This window comes from Pristis pectinata, chromosome 10, assembly GCF_009764475.1.
Source record: "Pristis pectinata isolate sPriPec2 chromosome 10, sPriPec2.1.pri, whole genome shotgun sequence".
In the NCBI taxonomy this organism is placed as follows: domain Eukaryota; kingdom Metazoa; phylum Chordata; class Chondrichthyes; order Rhinopristiformes; family Pristidae; genus Pristis; species Pristis pectinata.
Genome location: NC_067414.1, coordinates 95,621,759 through 95,642,458, shown reverse-complemented (window position 1 = coordinate 95,642,458; position 20,700 = coordinate 95,621,759). Strand labels below are relative to the sequence as shown.

Sequence of the window (20,700 nt, the reverse complement as noted above, 5' to 3'; positions counted from 1 at the left end):
CCTGTCCCTTTAAAATTAGTGTCCGTCTCTCCCTGTGAGCACCCAAGAAGAAATGATAAAAGTTGTAATATCAGCAAATTGCTCTGGACATCAGGTCTGGAGAGCCCAGCCTGATGCATTTTTCTTTTTTTTAAAAAAAAGTTTGCATCAGTAACAGAAATGAGACAGACTTGCACTAAATGCACATTTCTCTCTCTTTCCCCCCCCCCCCTTATAATTTAAGTGCTCGTTTCTCGTTACTGACATCCCTGGTTTTTGCAGCCCTCCAAATATCGTGGCTTGTTGCGAAGGTTTCTGTTTTGTCACCAAGGCACCTCATTCACATTAGTAGTAACTTGGGATTAGCTTTAGAGATGATGCTTTCATTTCCGGTAGCAAGGTCCTGCTGTACCCACACAACGTGGCTGTGATCCGTACATTTCTGAGAGTGGAGTTTATTCTACAGACAGTGTGTGGTTTTTTCTCTCTCATTCTCTTTTATAAATAATTTTTTAACCCTTGTTTTGTACATAATGTTCCCCTTTTTGTGTGTATTTACAGCTATTTTCCTAATTAGACACCTCTAGCTGTTTTATATGGTTTGCATTATTCCAATGTTCAGAGAAATGGAAATGTAACGGGGGGTCCTACTTGGCAGAGATTGTTGCTGGAAATGTGGCCTGATTTTCCCAGGATATTAAACTCGGGAAGATTTTATTGCCGTGAGTTTTTAAAAAAAAATGACCGGTGCAATTTCAGAAACTGTTTCTTCAATAATATATTTAATCTCAATTAAAATATGTTTATCTGCAGTCTTATTTTCCCCTCCCTTTTTTTTTGGTGACGTTTGCATAAGTTTGAGGTGTTAAAGAAGTGATTAAATGGATATGTCAACGGACCTGTCTTCTTTCTGTTCTGGAGTAACAGAATCAGGGCTACACTTATGTGATAGTCACAACCTCTAACAAACTGCTTTTTTTGTTTCACCCACGTTTGCGGAATTTGGATTGATGCTTGAGAATATCACAATTTTAGCCATTTATTGTCCATTTCGCCTTGCCCTAAGGTGCTGATACTAAGCTGCTGTTTTCTTGAAAAGCTGCCGTCAGTGTGGCAAGATACTTCCTTCCACAGTGGCGCAGTGATGCAATACCACCAAGTGGCTTGCTAGGTAGGTCTTCTTAGAGGCCAGAAGAGGATAGACAATGAAGTGTTGGTGTTGCACATATTCAGGTAAGGAGACAGGCTTCCTTCACTAATTATAAGTTTCAAGTTTGCTAATTATATAAATAACCAGTTGGTTATCTGCTATGGAGACACAAGAGACTGCAGATGCTGAAATCTGGAGCAGCGCACAAAATGCTGGAGGAACTCAGTGGATCAGGCAGCGTCTGTGGAGGGGAAATTGTCTGTCGACGTTTCAGGTCTAGACCCTTCATCTGTACTGGTGAAGGTCTCGACCCGAAATGTCAACTGTCCATTTCCTTCCATAGATGCTGCCTGGTCTGCTGAGTCCCTCCAGCACTTTGTCTGTTGCTGTTGTCTTCTATGTTTAAGTTCTTTGCTGTGTGCATCCTTTTAGTTGTTCTGGGGATGTACATGTGGGTGGAAAGGGCTGCATTTATTGGTCACCCCTGGTCATCCTCAAAGATGGTGTTAACCCACCATCTTGCGCTATGATTTTACCATTGTAGTTTTAAAATACTTTCATTCTTCACTATGTGGAGGTCACTGTCAAGGCCAGAATTTGTTGTTTGCCCATAATTGCCCCCAGAGGTGGTGGTGAGCAGGTAAGGTGGTGAAGTTGCCTCAAAGCTTGTTGGGTTGGGAGTTCCAGGATTTGGACACAGCGACAGTAAAGGAATGGGCTTGGAAGGTGATGTCAGTGCAGCCCGGGCAATTAACTGCGGTGTATTTAGTAGATGGTGCATATGCTGGTAGCGCCTCCCGAACCATTGACCCTAACACCAAGGAGGACAAAGGAAGCATGGCAATGCCACTACTTGCAAGTTCTCCATCTCGACATCGCCATCTTGACTTGGAAACGTGTCGCTATTCCTTTATTGTAGCCGTGTCTAAATGCTGAAGCTCGCACCATGTCGGTGCTGGTAGGGCCACCAGCCAAACAGGTTGCTTTGCCCCCTCATATGCTGCTTCAGAGTTGTTGGCTCATTGCACGCGTGAGGTGCACGATAAAGCAGCTGAAGATGGTTGGGCCCCAGGACATGGCCCTGAGGAGCTGCTGCAGCGATGTCCTGGAGCTGGGTTGACTGCACTCCAACAATAACAGTCATCTCCCTTTGTTGAGATATGACTCTGACCATTGTGGTGTTGTCCCCTCAATTCCCATTGACTTTAGGTTTACCAGCAACAAACAATCTGCTGGAAGAACTCGGCAGGTCGAGCGGCTTCTGTGGGAGGAAAAGCATCGTTGACATTTTGGGTCAACACCCTGCATCAGCAAAACTGCATTAGTTTTATCAGGACTCCTTGACGCTATACTCGGTCAAATGCTGCCTTGTAAAATGATAAAGCACGTCATCTGAATGGTGAATGTGCAGAGGTCTAAGCGGCAGAGATCTGGGTATCCTTATACATCCTCTCCTGGGCCAATGTTCCCAGTATTGAAGCCCTAATTACACTCAGTTGGATATGTCGGGCAGGCTATATTGTTCACATGCTGCAGAGTCCTGAAACATCGTGGGAAGAGATTCATCATGGGAAGAAACTCAAACAGATAAAAGATTAAAGACTGTGATCAAAACCTCCTTGAAGAAATACAACCCCCCCACTGACTCGAATGTCTGCCCTATGACTGCTCAAAGTGGAGGAGGAGCATTTGGGATGGTAGTTGAGAGCCTTAAGGCTATGCATTGCGTGTGCACACAAACCCTATGTAAGTAGCCAGTGGTGCACACCACGTATCGGGCTTCCCCATTGGGCACCTCCTGCTCTGTGAAAGAGTGGAAGCAAGCCGTCCTGAATTCTGAGGGGATTGCTTAAGAACATAACACCATGATGGGCAAAATTATTTCTCTCAATCTGTGGAACTAGTGTCTTTGAATATTTTCAAGACGGGTATAGATGGATTCTTGAGAAACAAATGGTGGGAATTTGGAGTTGATGTTACGATCAGATCAGATATAGCAGGCTTGTGAGAGTGATTAATCCTGTGTTACTGTCGGGGGCATTCATTCAGCTCTTGGGTACATGTTTGGACCGAGGTTGTGATGCAGCCTGGAGCCAAATTGTCCTAGTTGAAATCCAAACTGGGTAGCAATGACCATCTTGCTTAGCATTGAAAGTAGATAGATTAGGTATTGATTAGCTGGTTTGCTTATGCCTTGTGAACAAGACATACGTGGGTGATTGTCTCCACTTGATACCACAAAACCAGGCAAAGTGGCTGGATACTAGCTTCAGTGATGGTAGGGATCGTGAGAGGAAGCAGAGATGGATTATCCAAACGGCACTTCTGCCTGACAGTAGTTACAGATGCTCGTTTTGTATTCGTGGCTTGGTTCCCATCTTTGTCGGGGATGGGAATGTTTTTGGCGTCTCTGCTTCCTATTAGGTGTTAAATGAGGTGGGAATGCAGAGCTTTTAAACTAATCTTTTAGCTGTGCATTTAATTGGCTATTACTTGCTGTTTTGTGTATATGTAGTCTTGTGGTGGAGCCAGGTTGGCACTTCACATTTGGCTACTGAACCATGGTTGGTCTTCTAATAACAGCAAAGTGATATGTTCCTTAGATTCCCCTGCTGCTAATGACTCAGAGCACTTTGGATGCCTAGTATGGAACTGTTCTGTGTCCATTTAGCATGATAGAGCATGGTGGAAGACAATGTTTTGACCTCGTAAGGAATTTTTCATTGTTGCTCCTACCAGTACAGTTATTGATGACTGAATGCACAAGGGAGAAGGGGGTAAGTTCAAAGGAGATGTGCGGGGCAAAAGTTTTTTTTTTACACAGAGAGCGGTGGGTGCCTGGAATGTGCTGCCAGAGCTGGTGGTGGAGGCAAATACGATAGAGGTGTTTAATGGAGGAATATGGACTTGTGTAGGCAGAAGGGACTAGTTAGGTGTTTAATTAGTTCAGCACAACATCATGGGCCAGAGGGCCTGTTCCTGTGCTGTTCTATTCTATGATCGGTGAGGCAGAGGTCTAGATGTCTAACCATTTCATGACCCCCCCCCCCCCCCCCCATGAAATAGTTAAAGCCTTCATCCTGGAAGGGGACATCTGCTGCCTTTTGCCACTAAGGGTGATGACCAGTTCCAATTCCAGGAGCCCTGCCATCTCAAGAAACAGCTTTGCTTGCCCTCTGGTCATCCCTCTCGCTCTACCACAGACCTATGCCTCATGATTGCCGGGACCAGAACATCTTGAATTGTAAGCTCAGCCAAGGTATCAACAACAGGCCTGCAAACCATAGGTAAGATCACTGCAGGCAACTAACCTAAATTAATTTTGTTCTGCGAGGTTGGGCACTGATATATGGGGGTTCTTAGTAAGGAGCCATTTTGGGTTGCTAGGATACTGAAGGATGTCACACTGTTCACTAACCAACTGGTGCTATAGAACTGTGCTGGGTTTATATAGATATTACCACATAAGCTGCACACTCTTTCAAATACTTTAATAGGAAAACCTTACTGGAAACAGGACAGTACACACAAATATTTAAAAACAGTTACTAAATACACCAAAAAACATCTCTTATAAAAAGTAAAGCAAACAATGGGATCTACTTTATGAAAAATATTAAATTTTATATTTCAGATCTGATAAGAAATTTGTTTGTCCTATATATAAAAAAAATGCTGGCGCTGTTCAAAAATCATTGTTTTAAAGTATTCTTAAAGCTGCGCTGCTGGGGAGGGGAGAAAAAAATCAAAATTCATAAATCCACTTTAATTTCATCCTTCCACACCAGAGAAATAAAAATCACCCTACGCTTAAACTAGAATGTCCACCAGGTGCTTATTCAAGATTCCAGCATCTGCTCCCCAGCGCATTTAATCTCTAGAATCACAGAAACTGCTCCCACCCACGTCCCCCCCCCCCACCATTGATTAATGTTCAGCACACACTTCTCCCCACGTCTCAACCTCTTTCCTCCCCCCCTTTACCCTGCACACCCCTCCACAACCCTTCATCCCACACTCTCCTCCTTTCCAATGCTTGCACTCTTACCCCCTTTCCCACCCCACCCCTCCAAAGAATAAAATAAGCAGCCACCGACTACTACCAGACAGGAAGAATAGACCAATTTAAGTTACTCTTTCAAGATATTTTGAGGGTGGTTGAAAGTTGTGATTTTTTTTTAAAAAACAGGGAAAGTTAAATGGCAGGTCTCTCCTCAATGCCTTCCCCCACCCCTCCCCCAACAACAAGGGGGAGTTTAAGCGCGCTCCCCGCGGATGCGACGAGCAAGCTGAATATCCTTTGGCATGATCGTCACACGCTTGGCATGTATAGCACAGAGGTTGGTGTCTTCGAACAGCCCCACCAGGTAGGCTTCACTTGCTTCCTATAGGGGGGGGGGAAGAAAGAAGGAATTGTTAAGTATTGCTTAATACAAGGATTGTCCATCCAAACCACTCGTGGTCTTGGACAGAGGAGATGAGAAGTTTGTTAGCCTAGGACTAAGTGCCAATCTGAAACAATGAAGTCTTTCAGTGAATGGATTCCAAAGCCCCAAAGTGTCTGCTCTTCCAATTGGCAATTAACTCTTTCACTTCCACTTCCCCCATCCACCACTCCCTACTCGAACAGCTTCTTCCCCAGTCGCCTCTTGACATCCCCTTCCCGGTGGTGCTGCCATGTTCTTTACCTCTTATTCTGTCATTGTCACTTGAGCTTGCACTACTGTACTTTGCATCGTTGTTGCTTAGTGCTCGTCACTGCACTTATTACTATGTTTACTCTGAGCTTCACACGAGTAAGGAATTTCATTGCACCCTGGTGTACAATAAACTAAACTATGAGAAAGAAACTGCCACACAAGCAAAACACGGCAACTTCACTGGAAAGGAGAGCAGAAACAAACAGTGCCTAATGAAACCAAAAGGCTCAGGGCCTCATCGATATATTGGCCACAGCAATATGGAGAACTCTGATTTGTCTACACATGGGCCCTGGGATCTTATGTCTACACAACGTGGTCTCAAGTTATAAGCTTGTTCAAAAGGTAGACTGTTGATGTGCAACCTTCCTTCACTACTGCTCAGGAGAGCTGTTGGTTTACCCCTCTCATCTGACACAAGGCACCTCTAGCATTGCAAAGTGGTGGGGACAACCTTGGCTTGCATGCTCTGGACTGAGACAAACTCACTACCTCCTGTGTCAGCGACAGGAGGGTACTTACTGATGCTTGCATGGGGATAGTGTCAGACATGGATACCAGATATACCCTGTGCTTAAATACAGGGTATCTAGACATACTTGCCTTTCTTAACCATGACCGTAAGATACAAGAGCAAAATTAGGCCATTTGGCTCATTTTCTTTTCTCAATCCCATTCTCCCTGTAAAGAACCTATCAATCTCTGCCTTAAATACACCCAATGACTTGGCCTCCACAGCCGCCTGTGGCAACAAATTCCAGATTCACCACCTTCCAGCTGAAGAAATTCCTCCTCATCTCAGTTTTAAAGGGCTGTCCCTTTATTCTGAGGCTGTGCCCTCAGACCCTAGATTCCTACTGATGGAAACATCCTCTCCACATCCACTCTGTCCAGGCCTTTCAGTATCTGGTAGGTTTCAATGAGATCCCCCCTCATCCTTCTGAACTCCAAGTACAAGGACAAACACTCCTCATGAGTTAAGCCTTTCATTCCTGGGATCATTCTTGTAAACCTCCTCTGGACCCTCTCCAGGGTCAGTACATCCCTTCTTAGATGCAGGGCCCAAAATTGCTCACGATATTCCAGACGAGGTCTGACCAACACTTTATAAAACCTCAGCAAACATACCTGTAAAGCGCCAATGGCAGCACTTTGGAAGCGCAGGTCGGTCTTGAAGTCCTGAGCGATTTCACGGACGAGACGCTGGAAGGGAAGCTTGCGAATCAGAAGCTCGGTGGACTTCTGATAGCGTCTGATTTCTCGGAGGGCCACAGTACCTGGGCTGAGAGAGAAGGTTAAAGAGATGAATGGGTTCCTGCAGGTCGAGACCACAGCTGTATTTCTGGACCCATGTGAACTTTTATACATGCAAAGTAAAAATCTCAGTTTACTCTTCAGCAAATAAATTGAAAGGATTGGGTTAAGAAGAATTGATTGTGGATAGGGGTGGCAGAGCTGCTGCCTCATGGCTCCAGTGACCCTGGTTTGATCCTGATCCCAGGTGTAGTCTGTGTGGAGTTTGCCTTGTGACCACATGGGTCACCAGTTCCCACACTCCCATTCACCTTGTCTGGTGCACTGGAAAATTTACTGTAAATAATGTGTAACATCAAAATAAAAAGGTAGCTTTATAAGTGTTGAGGTGAAAGATATTTAGACAGGTACATGGATAGGCAAGGTTTAAGAGGGTCAAGGGCCAAATGCAGGCAAATGGGACCAGCTCAGGTAGGCAACTTGGTTGGCGTAAATATAGAACAGTATAGCACAGGAACAGGCCCTTCAGCCCACAACATCTGTTCCAACCAAGATGCCAAATTAAACTAACCCTGTCTGCCTGCATCTGATCCATATCCCTCCATTCTCTGCACGTTGATGTGCCTGTCCAAATGTCTCTTAAAAAGCACTCTAGTGTCTGTTTCTACCCCTGGCAGTGTTCCAGGTATCTACCATTCTTGTTTTAAAAAGTGTTGTCCTTGCACATCTCATTTAAACTTTCTCCCTCTTGCCTTAAAGCTATGCCCTCTAGTATTTAACAATTCTACTCCAGGGAAAAAGACTATCTACCCTATCTGTGCCTCTCATAGGTTTTACGTACTTCTATCAGGAGAAAACAACCCCAAGTCTGTCCAACCTCTCCTTGTAGCTAATAGTCTCTAATTCAGGCAGCATCCTGGTGAGCCTCTTCTGCATGTGGACCAGTTGGGCTGAAGAGCCTGTTTCCGTGCTGTACAACTCTAGGATTCTCTTCACAGAAATATAATCCAAAAAAAATCTGGCACAAGAATCCTGATGTCAAATTATTGGAAATTTTAACTGTATCTTTCTCCCCATTGTTGCTTAGAAGGTCTTAAAACCCAACCGTCCTCATCTCTGCAAACAATGTTGTGGTGGCACTCACGTACATAGGCTGAATCCAACTGGGAAACCTTTAACTGAGTCTCACCTGTCCCCATCTCACTGCAGGTGTTTCAGCAACTCAAAGCACAACACATTAAGGACTGCTGAAAACAACTTAAGAGTCATAGAGTAATGTGACTAAGTGGCTCTTAAGCAGAAGCAGGAGTAGGTGATCCGGCCCTCCAAGCCTGCTCTCCCATTCATCAAGATCATGACTGATCATCTACCCTGGCACCATTTTCCAGCACTATCCCCACATCCCTTCGAGGATCAGCCTCTTTTGCTAGATTATCCACTGGGGGAAACCGGAATTGATTGATCAGTACTGGGGCACCAGCTGTTCACCATCTCCACCAATGATCTGGACGAGAGGAATCAAATGTCATGTATCCAAGTCTGCCGATGGCACGCGGCTAAGTGTCAGTGTGGGTGGCGAGGAGGGTGGAGAGGCTTCAGGGACTGGATCAGCGAATAGCAAGGACGGGGCAGAAGGGGTACTGTGTGAATTGCAAGGTTGCCCAGATAAGAAAAGCGGGGTATTCTTTTTAAAATAATGAGAGCCTGAAAGGTGTTGTTATTCAGAGTGGGTTGGGTCTCCTTGAAGGTACACCAAGCATATAGTACTTGTGAAGAAGTCAGGACGTTGTGTTGCAGTTGTACAAGATGTCGGCGAGGCTGCATTTGGAAATATCGTGTTCGGTTTTGATCGCCCTGCTACAGGAAAGATGCCACTCAGCTGGAAAGAGTGCAGAGGAGAACTGTTGCCGGGACTCAGTTACGGAGAGAGGGCAGACAGGACTACCTTGGATGGGGATCTTGCTTGGCATACACCAGTTGGGCCAAAGGGCCTGCTTCTGTGCCGTACAGCCTGTGATGACTCCTCCCCTCTCTCAGATACTTTGCTGATGCTATTCTCCGGGGATTGGGAGGGAAAAGTTGGATCACCCACTAAGAAATAATGGAGACTTTCCTCGAGCTCAGACACAAGCTTTGAACCCCAATTAATGCTTGTCCACTGACCGGTAACGGTGAGGCTTCTTCACGCCGCCGGTGGATGGGGCACTTTTCCGTGCCGCTTTGGTTGCCAGCTGCTTCCTTGGCGCTTTACCGCCAGTGGATTTGCGGGCAGTTTGCTTGGTACGAGCCATCTTCCTTCCTTGCGATCGATCCTAGGAACTGAAGCACAAACAGAACGAGTAAGACATCGGAGAGCAGAGTCCGCTGCACCTGCTGCAGGACTGGGGTAAGGCGTCAATACAATTAGCTTGAGGGCAACAGGGTTGTTCCAAAGTTTTCACTACCCTTGTCCATATAGATCTTTTTAATCAATTCCCAAACTGCGGCATTCCCGGCAAGGCTGGAATCGATTACCCATTCCCTGTTTCCCAAGCTGGTGGTTTGCAAATCCAGGTAACTTAGGTACTTGGCACTCAGCCATCATTAACAAGTCATAAAATGGAGGCAAGGAACTGCATATGTAGGAATGGAACATAGAACAGTACAGCACAGGCCCTTCGGCCCACAAACTAATCCCTTCTGCCTACACAATGTCCACATCCCTCCATTCTCTGCACACTCATGCGCCTATTTAAAAGCCTCTTAAACATCTTTATCGTATCTGCCTCCACCACCACCCCTAAGATAATCTCTTTATTAGTCACTTGTACACCAAAACACACAGTAAAATGCATCTTTTGCGTAGAGTGTTCTGGGGGCAGCCCGCAAGTGCCGCCACGCTTCCAGCGCCAACATAGCATGCCCACAGCTACCTAACCCGTATGTCTTTGGAATGTGGGAGGAAACTGGAGCACCTGGCGGAAACCCAGACACGGAGAACATACAAACTCCTTACAGACAGCAGCTGGAATTGAACCCGGGTCACTGGCGTTGTAATAGTGTTACGCTAACCGCTACACTACCCTGCCTGCCCCCTTGGCAGCGCATTCCAGGCATCCACCGCTCTGTAACTCTGTGAATCAGGAGCAACAAAATGATCTGCTCTTTGGATTGGGTAGGGGTTACAGAAGGGAAGCAGAGAGACAGGGTCTTACAGAACTCCCGGAGAGTAGGAGGGAGACTTCGCAGTGGAGCAGTACAGTGGAGACAAGAGACTGCAGATGCTGGAATCTGAAGCAATGAAACAAGCTGCTGGAGGAACGCAGCAGGTCAGGAAGCTCAAATGAACAGTCGGGAGTCCAGATGAAAGGTCTTGACCCGAAACCTCGACTGTCCGCTTCCCTCCAATAGACACTACATTACCACTCTGGTGGCCACAAAACTGTGTGCACACACAGTCTGTGGAAGGGCATTCACTGCTGGCTCACAGAAGCCATGGTTAGATGAAGGAAGGTTGGAATGCCACCAATACCCAAAGCAATTGCCAATTGGTTTACGTACAAGCATCTTGGTCAGCATGGACAAGTTGGGCCAAAGGGCCTGTTTCCTTGCTGTACGACTTTAAGTAGCCACAGAGTGTCCAGCCAGGCACAGTGGGTGGGTCCATCCCTACCACCCCTTCCCCATCCTGGGGACAGGTCAGATAGTCCTGTGCCCCAACCAGGTAACCCAGCAACAGCAAATTGTTAATCTGTTCTCTGGGCAACAGAGCGACAGGTGAAATGACCCTCCACTTACATCCCCTCTGTCCATCCACCCTCATGCAGCACACATCGGAGAGGACATCATCGGGGAGAAACATAGGGCAAGGGAAAACATCCTGTTGGGCTGTGGGACATGGGAGGAATTGAAGACTTCTTCCAAAGGGGAGCGATGGACTGAACTAAGGTACCAATTGGCTCCACGCTCTGGAGAGCTCGAGAGGGTGCTGAAAACGTTTACAAGAATGTTGTCTGGACTGGAGGGCTTGCATTATAAGGAGAGACTGGATAGGCTCGGACTGTTTTCCCTGGAGCGAAGGAGGCCGAGAGGTGACCTACGAGAGGTTCATAAAGGGCGTAGATAGGGTAAATAGAGTCTTTGTCCCAGGGTAGGGGAGTCTAAAGCTAGAGGGCACAGACTTATGGTGAGAAGGGAAAAATTTAAAGGGGACCTGAGAGAGAACTTTTTACAGAGGGTGGTGGGTATATGGAATGAGCTGCCAGAGGAAGTGGTAGAGATGGGAACAGTTACAATATCTAAAAGACATTTGGACAGGTACATGGGACAGGAAAGGTTTAGAGGGATATGGGCCAAGTGGGCATCTTGGTCAATATGGACGAGTTAGACCAAAGGGCCTGTTTCCGTGCTTATTACTCCATGAAAAGGACATGTTAAATTCAATTCCAGAGGTGGCTTGCCCCAAGTAGGTTTGATGCAAGTTACTTGGCCTTTAGTCAGCTATACAGTATTACATAACCAAACGTAGTAAAGCTCTGATAATCTAGAATGCTCAGGGCTTCAGTTTTCTGGATTATTGGATGTTAAACCTTTCAATACCACAACATGCTTTTAATTCACTCTTCAAAAAAAATGTTACACAGTAATACATTTTCCAGTGAACCCATGAATCAAAAGGGAGGAGAGCAAATTTACAGAGTGCAAGAAACATCACTTTGCATGCCAGATGCATCAGGAATTCCGATCAGAGAGCAGGGTTATTGGAGTTTTCCTGCAGCTTGACTCAGTGATGAGTGGCCTCCATCTCCACCGTGAGGGAGGTGGAGCTGCTTGTAATGTTAGAGCCACCATGCAATGCAGGCTGCTGTCATGAGAAGGGGTTCCTCAACTGGAAAGAGGCAGCCATCTAGTTTGCTGCTCTCTTGGCTGCTTTGGGAGAAAATAGAATAGCACATACAGCAAGCCCTCAGCCCACCATGTCCGTGCCAAATTAAACTACCTGCACATCATCCACATCCCGGCACATTTGTGTGCCTATCTAAGAGCCTCTCAAATGCCTTTACCTGCTTCCACCATGACCCACAGCAGTCTCTTCCAGGCACCCACCACTCACTGTGGGGGAAAAAAAAAGCTTACCCCACACATCGCCTTTAAACTTTCCCCCTCCATACCTTAAAGCTATGCCCTCGAGTATTTGACATTTCTATCCTGGGGAGAAAAAGAGAATCTTCCAGATGAAGGGTCTCGACCCAAAACGTCGGCTGTGTGGAGTTTGCACGTTCTCCCTGTAGGTTGTGGTAGAATCTGGGGGGAGTTGATGGGAACGTGGGGAGAATAGATTACAGGGAAAGTTACTGGGAGCGGGATTGTTCTGAGAGTCAGCATTGATGGGCCGAATCACCTCGTCCTGCATCATAATCTGAAAATGTCCCACCTCACTTCTCAGCATTAGACTTCAGCTGAAGTCCATCTGTCCAGTTCACATTTAACAGTGTTGAGAGTTTTTTTTTAAAAGAACTTTCACCTAAACCATAGTTAGCTAAACAACTCGGCTAAAAGAGAGGCTCCCCTGACCAATGGAAAAGGCATCTAAAGGCACCAGCTGTCAGAGGGATGTCAGGGCAGTCCAGGGGTGGGGTTTGATCATCACCTGATACCTATACATTGGCATTGGTTTATTATTGTCACTTGTACTGAGGTACAGTGAAAAACTTGTCTTACAAGCCGATCGTACAGGTCAATTCATTACACAGTGCAGTTACATTGAGTTAGTACAGAGTGCATTGACATAGTACAGATAAAAACAATAACAGTACAGAGTAGTGTCACAGCTACAGAGAAAGTGCAGTGCAATAAGGTGCAAGGTTACAACAAGGTAGATCGTGAGGTCAGAGTCCATCTCATTGAATAAGGGAACCGTTCAATAGTCTTATCACAGTGGGGTAGAAGCTGTCCTTAAGTCTGGCAGTACGTGCCCTCAGGCTCCTGTATCTTCTACCCGAGGGAAGAGGAGAGAAGAGAGAATGTCCCGGATGGGTGGAGTCTGATTATGTTGGCACAATGCTCTGATTTGCTGGACACAGCTACAGAATCCAAGTGCAAATGAGGGACAACTCCATCATGAGAGGCAGGGCACCCACCCACTGTACCCATGATAGCAAATCAGTACAAGGAGGGGGAGTGTTAAGTCAGGATTATACAGCACAGGAACAGGCCCTTCAGCCCTCTCAGTACTGGTCATACTGTACAGAGCAAAGCCCCTCTGCTCACCATGTCAACACTGACCTTTTACACCAATCCTGCACGAGTCCCATTTCATTCTCCCCACATTCCCATCAACTGCCCCCAGATTCTACCCCTCACCCACACACTGGCAGAAATTTAGTGGCCAATTAACCCACCGACCCCACACATCTTTGGGATAGAACAGTACAACACAGGCTCTTCGTCACACGATGTTGTGCCGACCTATATAAAACTACTCCATGATCAATCTAACCCTTCCCTCCTACACAGCCCAAAACCCTACATTTTTCTTACATCTTTGTGTCTATTTAAGAGTCTTTTAAATGTCCCTGTTGTATCAGCCTCTACCACCACCCCCAGCAGTGTGTTCTCGGCACCTAACACTCTAAAAACCTACCTCTGACATCTCCCCTGAAATTTCCTCCACGCACTTTACACGGATGTCCTCCAGTATTGGCCATTGCCGCCCTGGGGAAAAGGTGCTGGCTGTCCACTCTGTCTACGGCTCTCAATCTTATACACCTCTATCAAGTCACCTCTCATCCTCCGTCGCTCCAAAGAGAAAAGCCCTAGCTCGCTCAACCTTTCCTCATAAGACATGTTCTCTAATCCAGGCAGCATCCTGGTAAATTTCCTCTGCACACTCTCTAAAGCTTCCACATCCTTCCTATAATGAGGCGACCAGAACTGAGCAATACTCCAAGTGTGGTCTAAACAGAGTATTATCAAGCTGCAACATTACCTCGCGGCCCTTGATCTCAATCCCCCAGCTAAAAGCCCAGCACACCATACGCCTTCTTAACCACCCTATCAACTTGAGCAACAACTTTGAGGGATCTGTGGACTTGGACCCCAAGATCCCTGTTCCTCCACAATGCTAAGAATCCTGCCATTAACTTTGTACTCTGCCTTCAAGTTCGATCTTCCAAAATGTATCACTTCACACTTTTCCGACTGATCTCCATCTGCCACTTCTCCACCCAGCTCCGCATCCTGTCTATATCCCATTGCAACCTTCGACAACCTTCTACACTATCCACACCACCAACCTTAGTGTCATCTGCAAACTTACTGACCCACCCTTCCACATCCTCATCCAAGTCATTTTTTTTTTAAAAAATCACAAAGAGATGGGGTTTCCAGAACAGATCCCTGCGGAACATCACTAGTCACTGACCTCCAGGTAGAATACGGTCCATCTACTATCACCGTCTGGTGGTGATACTATGGGCAAGCCCATTCCAAATCCACACAGCCAAGTTTCCCTGGATCCCATGCCTCATGACTTTGAAATGAGCCTACCATGGGGAACCTTGTCAAACACCTTACTACAATCCATATACACCACATCCACCACTCTACCTTCAGCAATTTGTTTGGTCACCTCCTCAAAAAAAACTGAGGCATCACAAAGCCCCTCACAAAGCCATGCTGACTATCCCTAATAAGGCTATGCTCCTCCAAATGCTTGTAAATCCTGTCCCTAGGAATCCTCTCCAATAGTTTACTCACCACTGATGCAAGACTCAGGTCTATAATTCCCAGGATTATCCCTATTACCTCTCCTGAACAATGGAACATTTGCCTTCCTTCAATCCTCCGGTATCACTCGTGGCCAGGGAGGATGCAAAGATCATAGTCAACGCCCCAGCAATCTCTTCCCGTAGTAATCTGGGGTACATCCCATCTGGCCCTGGGGACTTATCTATCCTAATGCTTTTCAGAAGCTCCAATACTACCTCTTTCTTAACCTCAAGATGCTCCAGCACATTAGCCTGTTCTACGCTGACCTCACTTTTGTCAAAGTCCCTCTCCCTGTTAAACACCGAAGTATTCATTAAGAACCTTCCCTACCTCCTCTGCCTCCAGGCACATTTCCCCCCCCCCCCCCCCTTTATCCCTGAGCAGTTCTACCCCCACCCTAGTCATCCCTTCTTCATATACATGTAGAATACCTTGGGGTTTTCTTTAATCCTACTCACCAAGGACTTCTCATGCCTCCTTCAATCTCTCCCAAGTCCTTTTTTAAGCTCATTCCTGGCTACCTTAATTCTCAAGAGCCCTGCTTGAATTTTGCTCACTAAACCTTAAATATGCTTCCTTTTTCCTCTTAACTAAATGTTCCACCTCTCGTTAACCATGGTTCCTTCATCCTATCATCTTTTCCTTGTCTCAGTGGGACAAACCTATCTAGAACCCCAAGTAAGTGGTTCCTGAACAACCTCCACATCTGCTGTGCATTTCCCTGGGAACATCTGTTCCCAATTTACACTCCCAAGATTCTAATACCATCATAATTAGCCCTCCCCCAATTAAATACTTTCCCATGATGTCTGCTCTTATCCTTGTCCATGGTCACGCTAAAGGTCAGGGAGTTGTGGTTACCATCACCGATATGCTCGCCCACCGAGAGGTCTGTCACCTGCCTAGTACTAGATCCAGCTTGGCCTCCCCTCTGATCGGCCTGTCTACATACTGTGTCAGGAATCCTTCCTGGATACACCTAACAAACTCTGCCTCATCTAAACCCTTCGCACCAAGGAGGAGCCAATCAACATTAGGGAACCAGAGCACCCAGTGTAAACCCACGCGGTCACAGGGAGAACATGCAAACTCCACACAGACAGCACCCGAGGTCAGGATCGAACCCGACTCTCTGGCATTGTGAGGCAGTGGCTCCACCCGCTACACCACTTTGCCGCTCTGAATTCAGTCTGTTCCCAATGCCTCCTGCACAAGGACACCCAAATAAGTTGCCTGCCAACTCTTCCTCCACTTTTTTTTTAAAAAACTGGCTACCTCCCCTCTGTCAGTCATAGAGCAATACAGCACAGATACAGGTCCTTCAGCCCAACCAGTCCATGCCAACCATGGTGCCCACCCAGCTAGTCCCAAATTCCTGCATTCAGCCCATATCCCTCCAGGCCCCTCCCCTCCATGTACCCATCCAAGTGGTTCTTCAATGATACCGTTGTACCTGCTTCTGGCAGCTCATTCCATATACTTACCACCCTCTGTGGGGGAAAAGTTGCCCCTTAGATCCCTTTTAAATCCTTCCCCTCTCACCCTAAACCTATGCCCCCTAGTTTTGGACTCCCCTACCCTGGGGAAAAGACTTACCGTCCATCTTATTGATGCCTCAATTTTTTTTTAATATAAACACTTCTGTAAGGTTGCCCCGCATTCTCCTACATTCTGAGCCTGGCCAACCTCTCCCTATAACTCAGGCCCTCTGGTCCTGGCAACATCCTCATAAATCTTCTGTGCACTTTTCCCAGTTTAACCCCGCCTTTCCTGTAGTGCGGTGATCAACACTGTGCACAGTACTCCAAGTGTGGCCTCACCAATGACTTATACAACTGCAACACAACATCCCAACTCCTATACTCAATGTTCTGACTGAAGCTCAGTGTGCTAAATGCCTTTTTGCACCACCATGCTTACCTGTAACGTCACTTTTAATAAACTGTGCAATTGTACCCAAGTCTCTGTTCCAATACACTCCCTGGTGCCCTACCGTTCATAGTACAAGTCCTACACTGGTTTCACTTTCCAAAATGCATCAGCTCACACTTATCCATATTGAAATCCATTTGCCACTCCTCAGCCCACTTCCCCAACTGATCAAGATCCCCCTGTAATCTACGAAAACTTTCTTCACCGTCAATAGCATCTCCTGATTTACTGATCAGACTTACTGATCAAGCCTTGTGCAATCGCATCCAAATCTTTTATATAAATAACGAATAACAGATTAAAGGTCCCAACCTGAAACATCGACTGTCCATGTCCCCCCACCCCCAATGAATGTCGCCTGACCCGCTGAGTTTCCTCCAGATACCAGCATCTGCGGCCTCTCGTGTCTGCAAAAAACGGACCCCACCCCCAAGAATGAGGTGCCCTCCAAGGTCAAATAGGCAACCACAATGGCAAATGGGCAAGTCGGCTGGTGTTGTCTCTAGGTACAGAGGTCAGGTAGTCGATGAGAGGCCAATCAGTGTAGCCCTCCGACACCGCGTGCTCCTGAGGGCACCCACCATCAGCCCAACACAAGGTGGTCTTCTCCTGGTGACCACAGCAGCACCTGGTCAACCTTCACCTGGAAGCATCTTCAAATTCCCACCCCCCCCACTTAACAGCTGAAAAAGTAAGGAAATCTACAGTCGACAATACAGTGGGGGGATGTCAGGGGTAAGTTTTTTTTAAAAGAGAATGGTGGGTGTGTGGAACACACTGCTGGCAGAGGTGGTGGGGGCAGATACATTAGGGACATTTAAGAGATAGGTACATGAATGATGGAAAAATGGAGGGCTATGTGGGAGGGAAGGGTTAGATAGATCTTGGAGCGGGACAAAATGTTGGCACAACATCATGGGCCAAAGGGCCTGTACTGTGCTGTAGTGTTCTATATTCTATACTGGGAAACTAGTCACTGTCAGCATGGAAGGGCGATCTGATGGACAGCAGAGCTCCAATAATCTGTGATCCAACTATTTGGAATTCCTGACAGTTTGGCATCCAGCTCACCAGGTGATGTTTGCCATCCTCCCTCTCACAGCCCCCAGCTCAATCACCCTGCACCACCCCCATCACTCCCCCTTTAAAAACTTGCCCGGTTCATTGGAAAAATTATAACGCAGTGCAACTTCATGAACAAGTCAAAGCACGGTCAGGTATCGATAAACAACATCCAATAATCCAGAAAATCTCCCAGTCCGGCAAAGTCCCAAATGTGCTGGATTATCGGAGTTCCCAGGAGCATGTTGAGGGAGGTCACTGCCAAAGGAACTAGATCAGGTGACTAAAACCTAGGTTGCTTTTTAAAAACAAAAGAAACTTTTCTTTAAGGAAATTTAGGATAAAAACCTTCTCTTCCACAGGGACTTCAATACACGCCTGGGAGAGAAGTTCTCTAATTTTTTTTAAGAGTTTTCCCAATTTCAGTCGTTTTGGATAAAAGACACCCAAAATACATTGTTAGTATACAATGGACATCAAAACATGCATATATAATCAATGAAATATATTTTTGATGAAATGCGTTGAACCAACTAAAATTTCGCCACCCTCTTTTTAAAACTTATCATTACTTTTGTTCTTGAAACTTTGGAAGTTTTTCTTCCGACCACCCCACCCCCCAACGCAATCCGCTCCTGTTATTTGCAAGAGAAAATAGGAGCTACTGGCGTTGAATCAATAGGTACAAAAAGTAGATTCACTACCTGTGCGGACGCATCGAATCGCGAAGTGCGTTTTTGTTTGCAACGTCTTTTGAGTCATTGAAAGGACAAACAGACCAAAAACCACACTAAATATAAATAAATACAACACATCCTCAGCTAGGTGTGGAGATAAGTGCATTCCGGAAGCGAGCACTTTGCTTAAACCTACACAACAAGCAGCCCCGTCTGAAACAGCAACTCCCCCGCCACTTTCGCTCTGCAATTTGCATTGCATCACAAAGATGAAAACTAAATCAATTTTGATATTTCGTTCCCTCCACCAGAAACAAAACAGAACTTAGAAGTAAAACACAACGGCCGCGTTGAACGAGGGAGCTTTTGTTTTGCCAAGGGGACACCCCGTGCTTAAAATGGGCGATACAACAAAGGAAGAGAAAGCAAAGCTGGTGAAGGCCAAATTACAATAAACGTCCCCGCTTCCCCTCCCTGAATGTTAAAAGCAAACCGAAATACACTCAAAAGTAACACGCTTTTAAAACACCCTCCCTCTCCCCCCAATTTACGGAAGCCCTTGGTAAACTGACAAAATAGAAGCACTCCGCTGGGTTGGAGTTGTCAACAATAACAAAGAGCAGGAAAGAGAAGCAAGCAGCAAGGGCGAATTAAACAGAGGGGGCAGAGCTCGGGGGAGGGGGGGGGAAGAAGTTGCAGAGGGAGGAGAAAGATACAAGGGGGGGGGGAATGGAACGTTGACCCGGGAACCCGCCGATTTGCTACAATGTTGCCGCCACAAAATGGATACCTTGAAGTTTGTTGAAGCGGCGCCGACCCTTCACAAAGAGCAGGATACAAAGTCAATGCAAAGGGAAGGGGGGGGGGGGGGAAGGAAGCAGAGGGAGACTTTGCACTGACGTGCCTGTGAAAAGTTGCCGTCCTCAATGCACCAATGCAACGCACCTTGTCTTCCTGCCGCTGCCGCCCTTTTGGGTTTCCACCTCCGCCCGAGCCCCCCTTTTTTTTTGCCCCCCTTTTTGGAACAAAATAATATCAGGCAGATATTCCCCCTCTCGCTGGCAAAAGCACAATTGAAGAAAATGGCTGACTAGAGCTTCCCAGCAGCTCCTGCGCCCAAGCCTCCCTCCCTCCCTCCCTCCCTCCTCTGTGCACACACCCACTGAAATAGATGCAATGCACAGCTTCAACGTTGAATGCAAAAAGTGCGAGGGGTTTGCAGAATTGCGAGGGGAGATTAACCCCTCCTCCTGGACTCTGTAAAACTGATGCAACTTCCCGCAGAGTTAAACCCTGGCAATTTGCAAAGGATTAAGGATATGTCCTGTGCAATTTGATTTTGACAGTTTTAAGGAAATTGGTTTATTACTGTCACGTGTACCGAGGTACGGTGAAAAACTTGCCTTGCGTGCACTTCAATTCATTACAATAGTGCACTGAGGTTGTACAAAGCTTAGGTTTCACATCACCTGTCCCCGGCCCTCGCCGAAGACGTGATCTGTGTTCTTAACGGGCAAAGAAAGCTCTTTAAACGGAAACGAAAACATGTGGGCTTGACCCTCCAGGGCGGAGAGGAGGGGGGGAGAGGGAGTCCTGCACTGTCAGAAGTGTCGCCTTTCTGATGAGACCCCCCCCCCCCCCCAGGAGATCCCTCAGCACTCTTCCACGTGGGAGTTCCCCCTCCAGTGTCCTGAGGCCAATATCTACCCCGTGAATATTGGAGCTGAAACAGATTACGGGTCATTATCAGATTATTGTTGGTGGAAGCTTCCTGTGCACAGATCGGCTTCCACGTTTCCTACTCTCACTTCAGAAAGGATTTCATAGAGCTACGGAGCCGTACAGCACAGAAACAGGCCCTTCGGCCCATCTTGTCCATGCTGACCTTCCTGCCCAGCTGCACTATTCCCATTTACTAATGCACTATTGCTAACCCTTCTAATGCCTTGCCTATTTGAGTGTCTGTCTAAATGCTTCTTAAATGTAGTCATTGTATCTGATTCTTCACCTCCTCTGGCAGGGCATTGCAGATATCACCCGCTCTCTGTGTAAAAAACATTCCCCTTTAAAACTGTCCTTTAACCTATGCCCTCTTTTTGATCGCCCTACCTTAGGAAAACAATCCTGACGATCCACCCTATCCGTGCCTCTGTCAGGTCACCCCTCGGCCTCTGGGGTGTGGGAGGAAACCCATGCG

The 20,700-nt window shown here is 46.7% G+C and overlaps 1 protein-coding gene across 3 annotated transcripts; it reads right to left on the bottom strand.

Moving 5' to 3' along the window:
• Positions 1-4,605: 4,605 nt before the first annotated feature.
• LOC127574937 (histone H3.3A) lies at positions 4,606-19,611 on the bottom strand. 3 transcript variants are annotated; one of them, XM_052024461.1, is made up of 4 exons: positions 19,449-19,611; positions 9,247-9,402; positions 6,958-7,111; positions 4,606-5,514 (listed from the first exon to the last, which is right to left on the bottom strand). In XM_052024461.1, exons 2-4 carry the CDS (start codon positions 9,372-9,374, stop codon positions 5,386-5,388), a joined length of 411 nt encoding a protein of 136 aa, XP_051880421.1. In that variant the 5' UTR covers positions 9,375-9,402; positions 19,449-19,611; the 3' UTR covers positions 4,606-5,385. The 3 variants fall into 3 exon arrangements, with proteins under 3 accessions (XP_051880421.1, XP_051880422.1, XP_051880423.1); XM_052024462.1 differs by having other exon boundaries at positions 19,294-19,586; XM_052024463.1 differs by having other exon boundaries at positions 19,408-19,586.
• Between the last annotated feature and the right edge of the window lie 1,089 nt (positions 19,612-20,700).

Excerpts from the sequence above, each read along its gene's own strand:
- LOC127574937 (XM_052024461.1), bottom strand. The coding sequence starts at position 9,374 with ATGGCTCGTACCAAGCAAACTGCCCGCAAATCCACTGGCGGTAAAGCG. Across the intron at positions 7,112-9,246 it reads AAGAAGCCTCACCGTTACCG|CCCAGGTACTGTGGCCCTCC; the intron begins GTCAGTGGACAA and ends CTTCTCTCTCAG. Across the intron at positions 5,515-6,957 it reads CTGCCATTGGCGCTTTACAG|GAAGCAAGTGAAGCCTACCT; the intron begins GTATGTTTGCTG and ends CCCCCCCTATAG.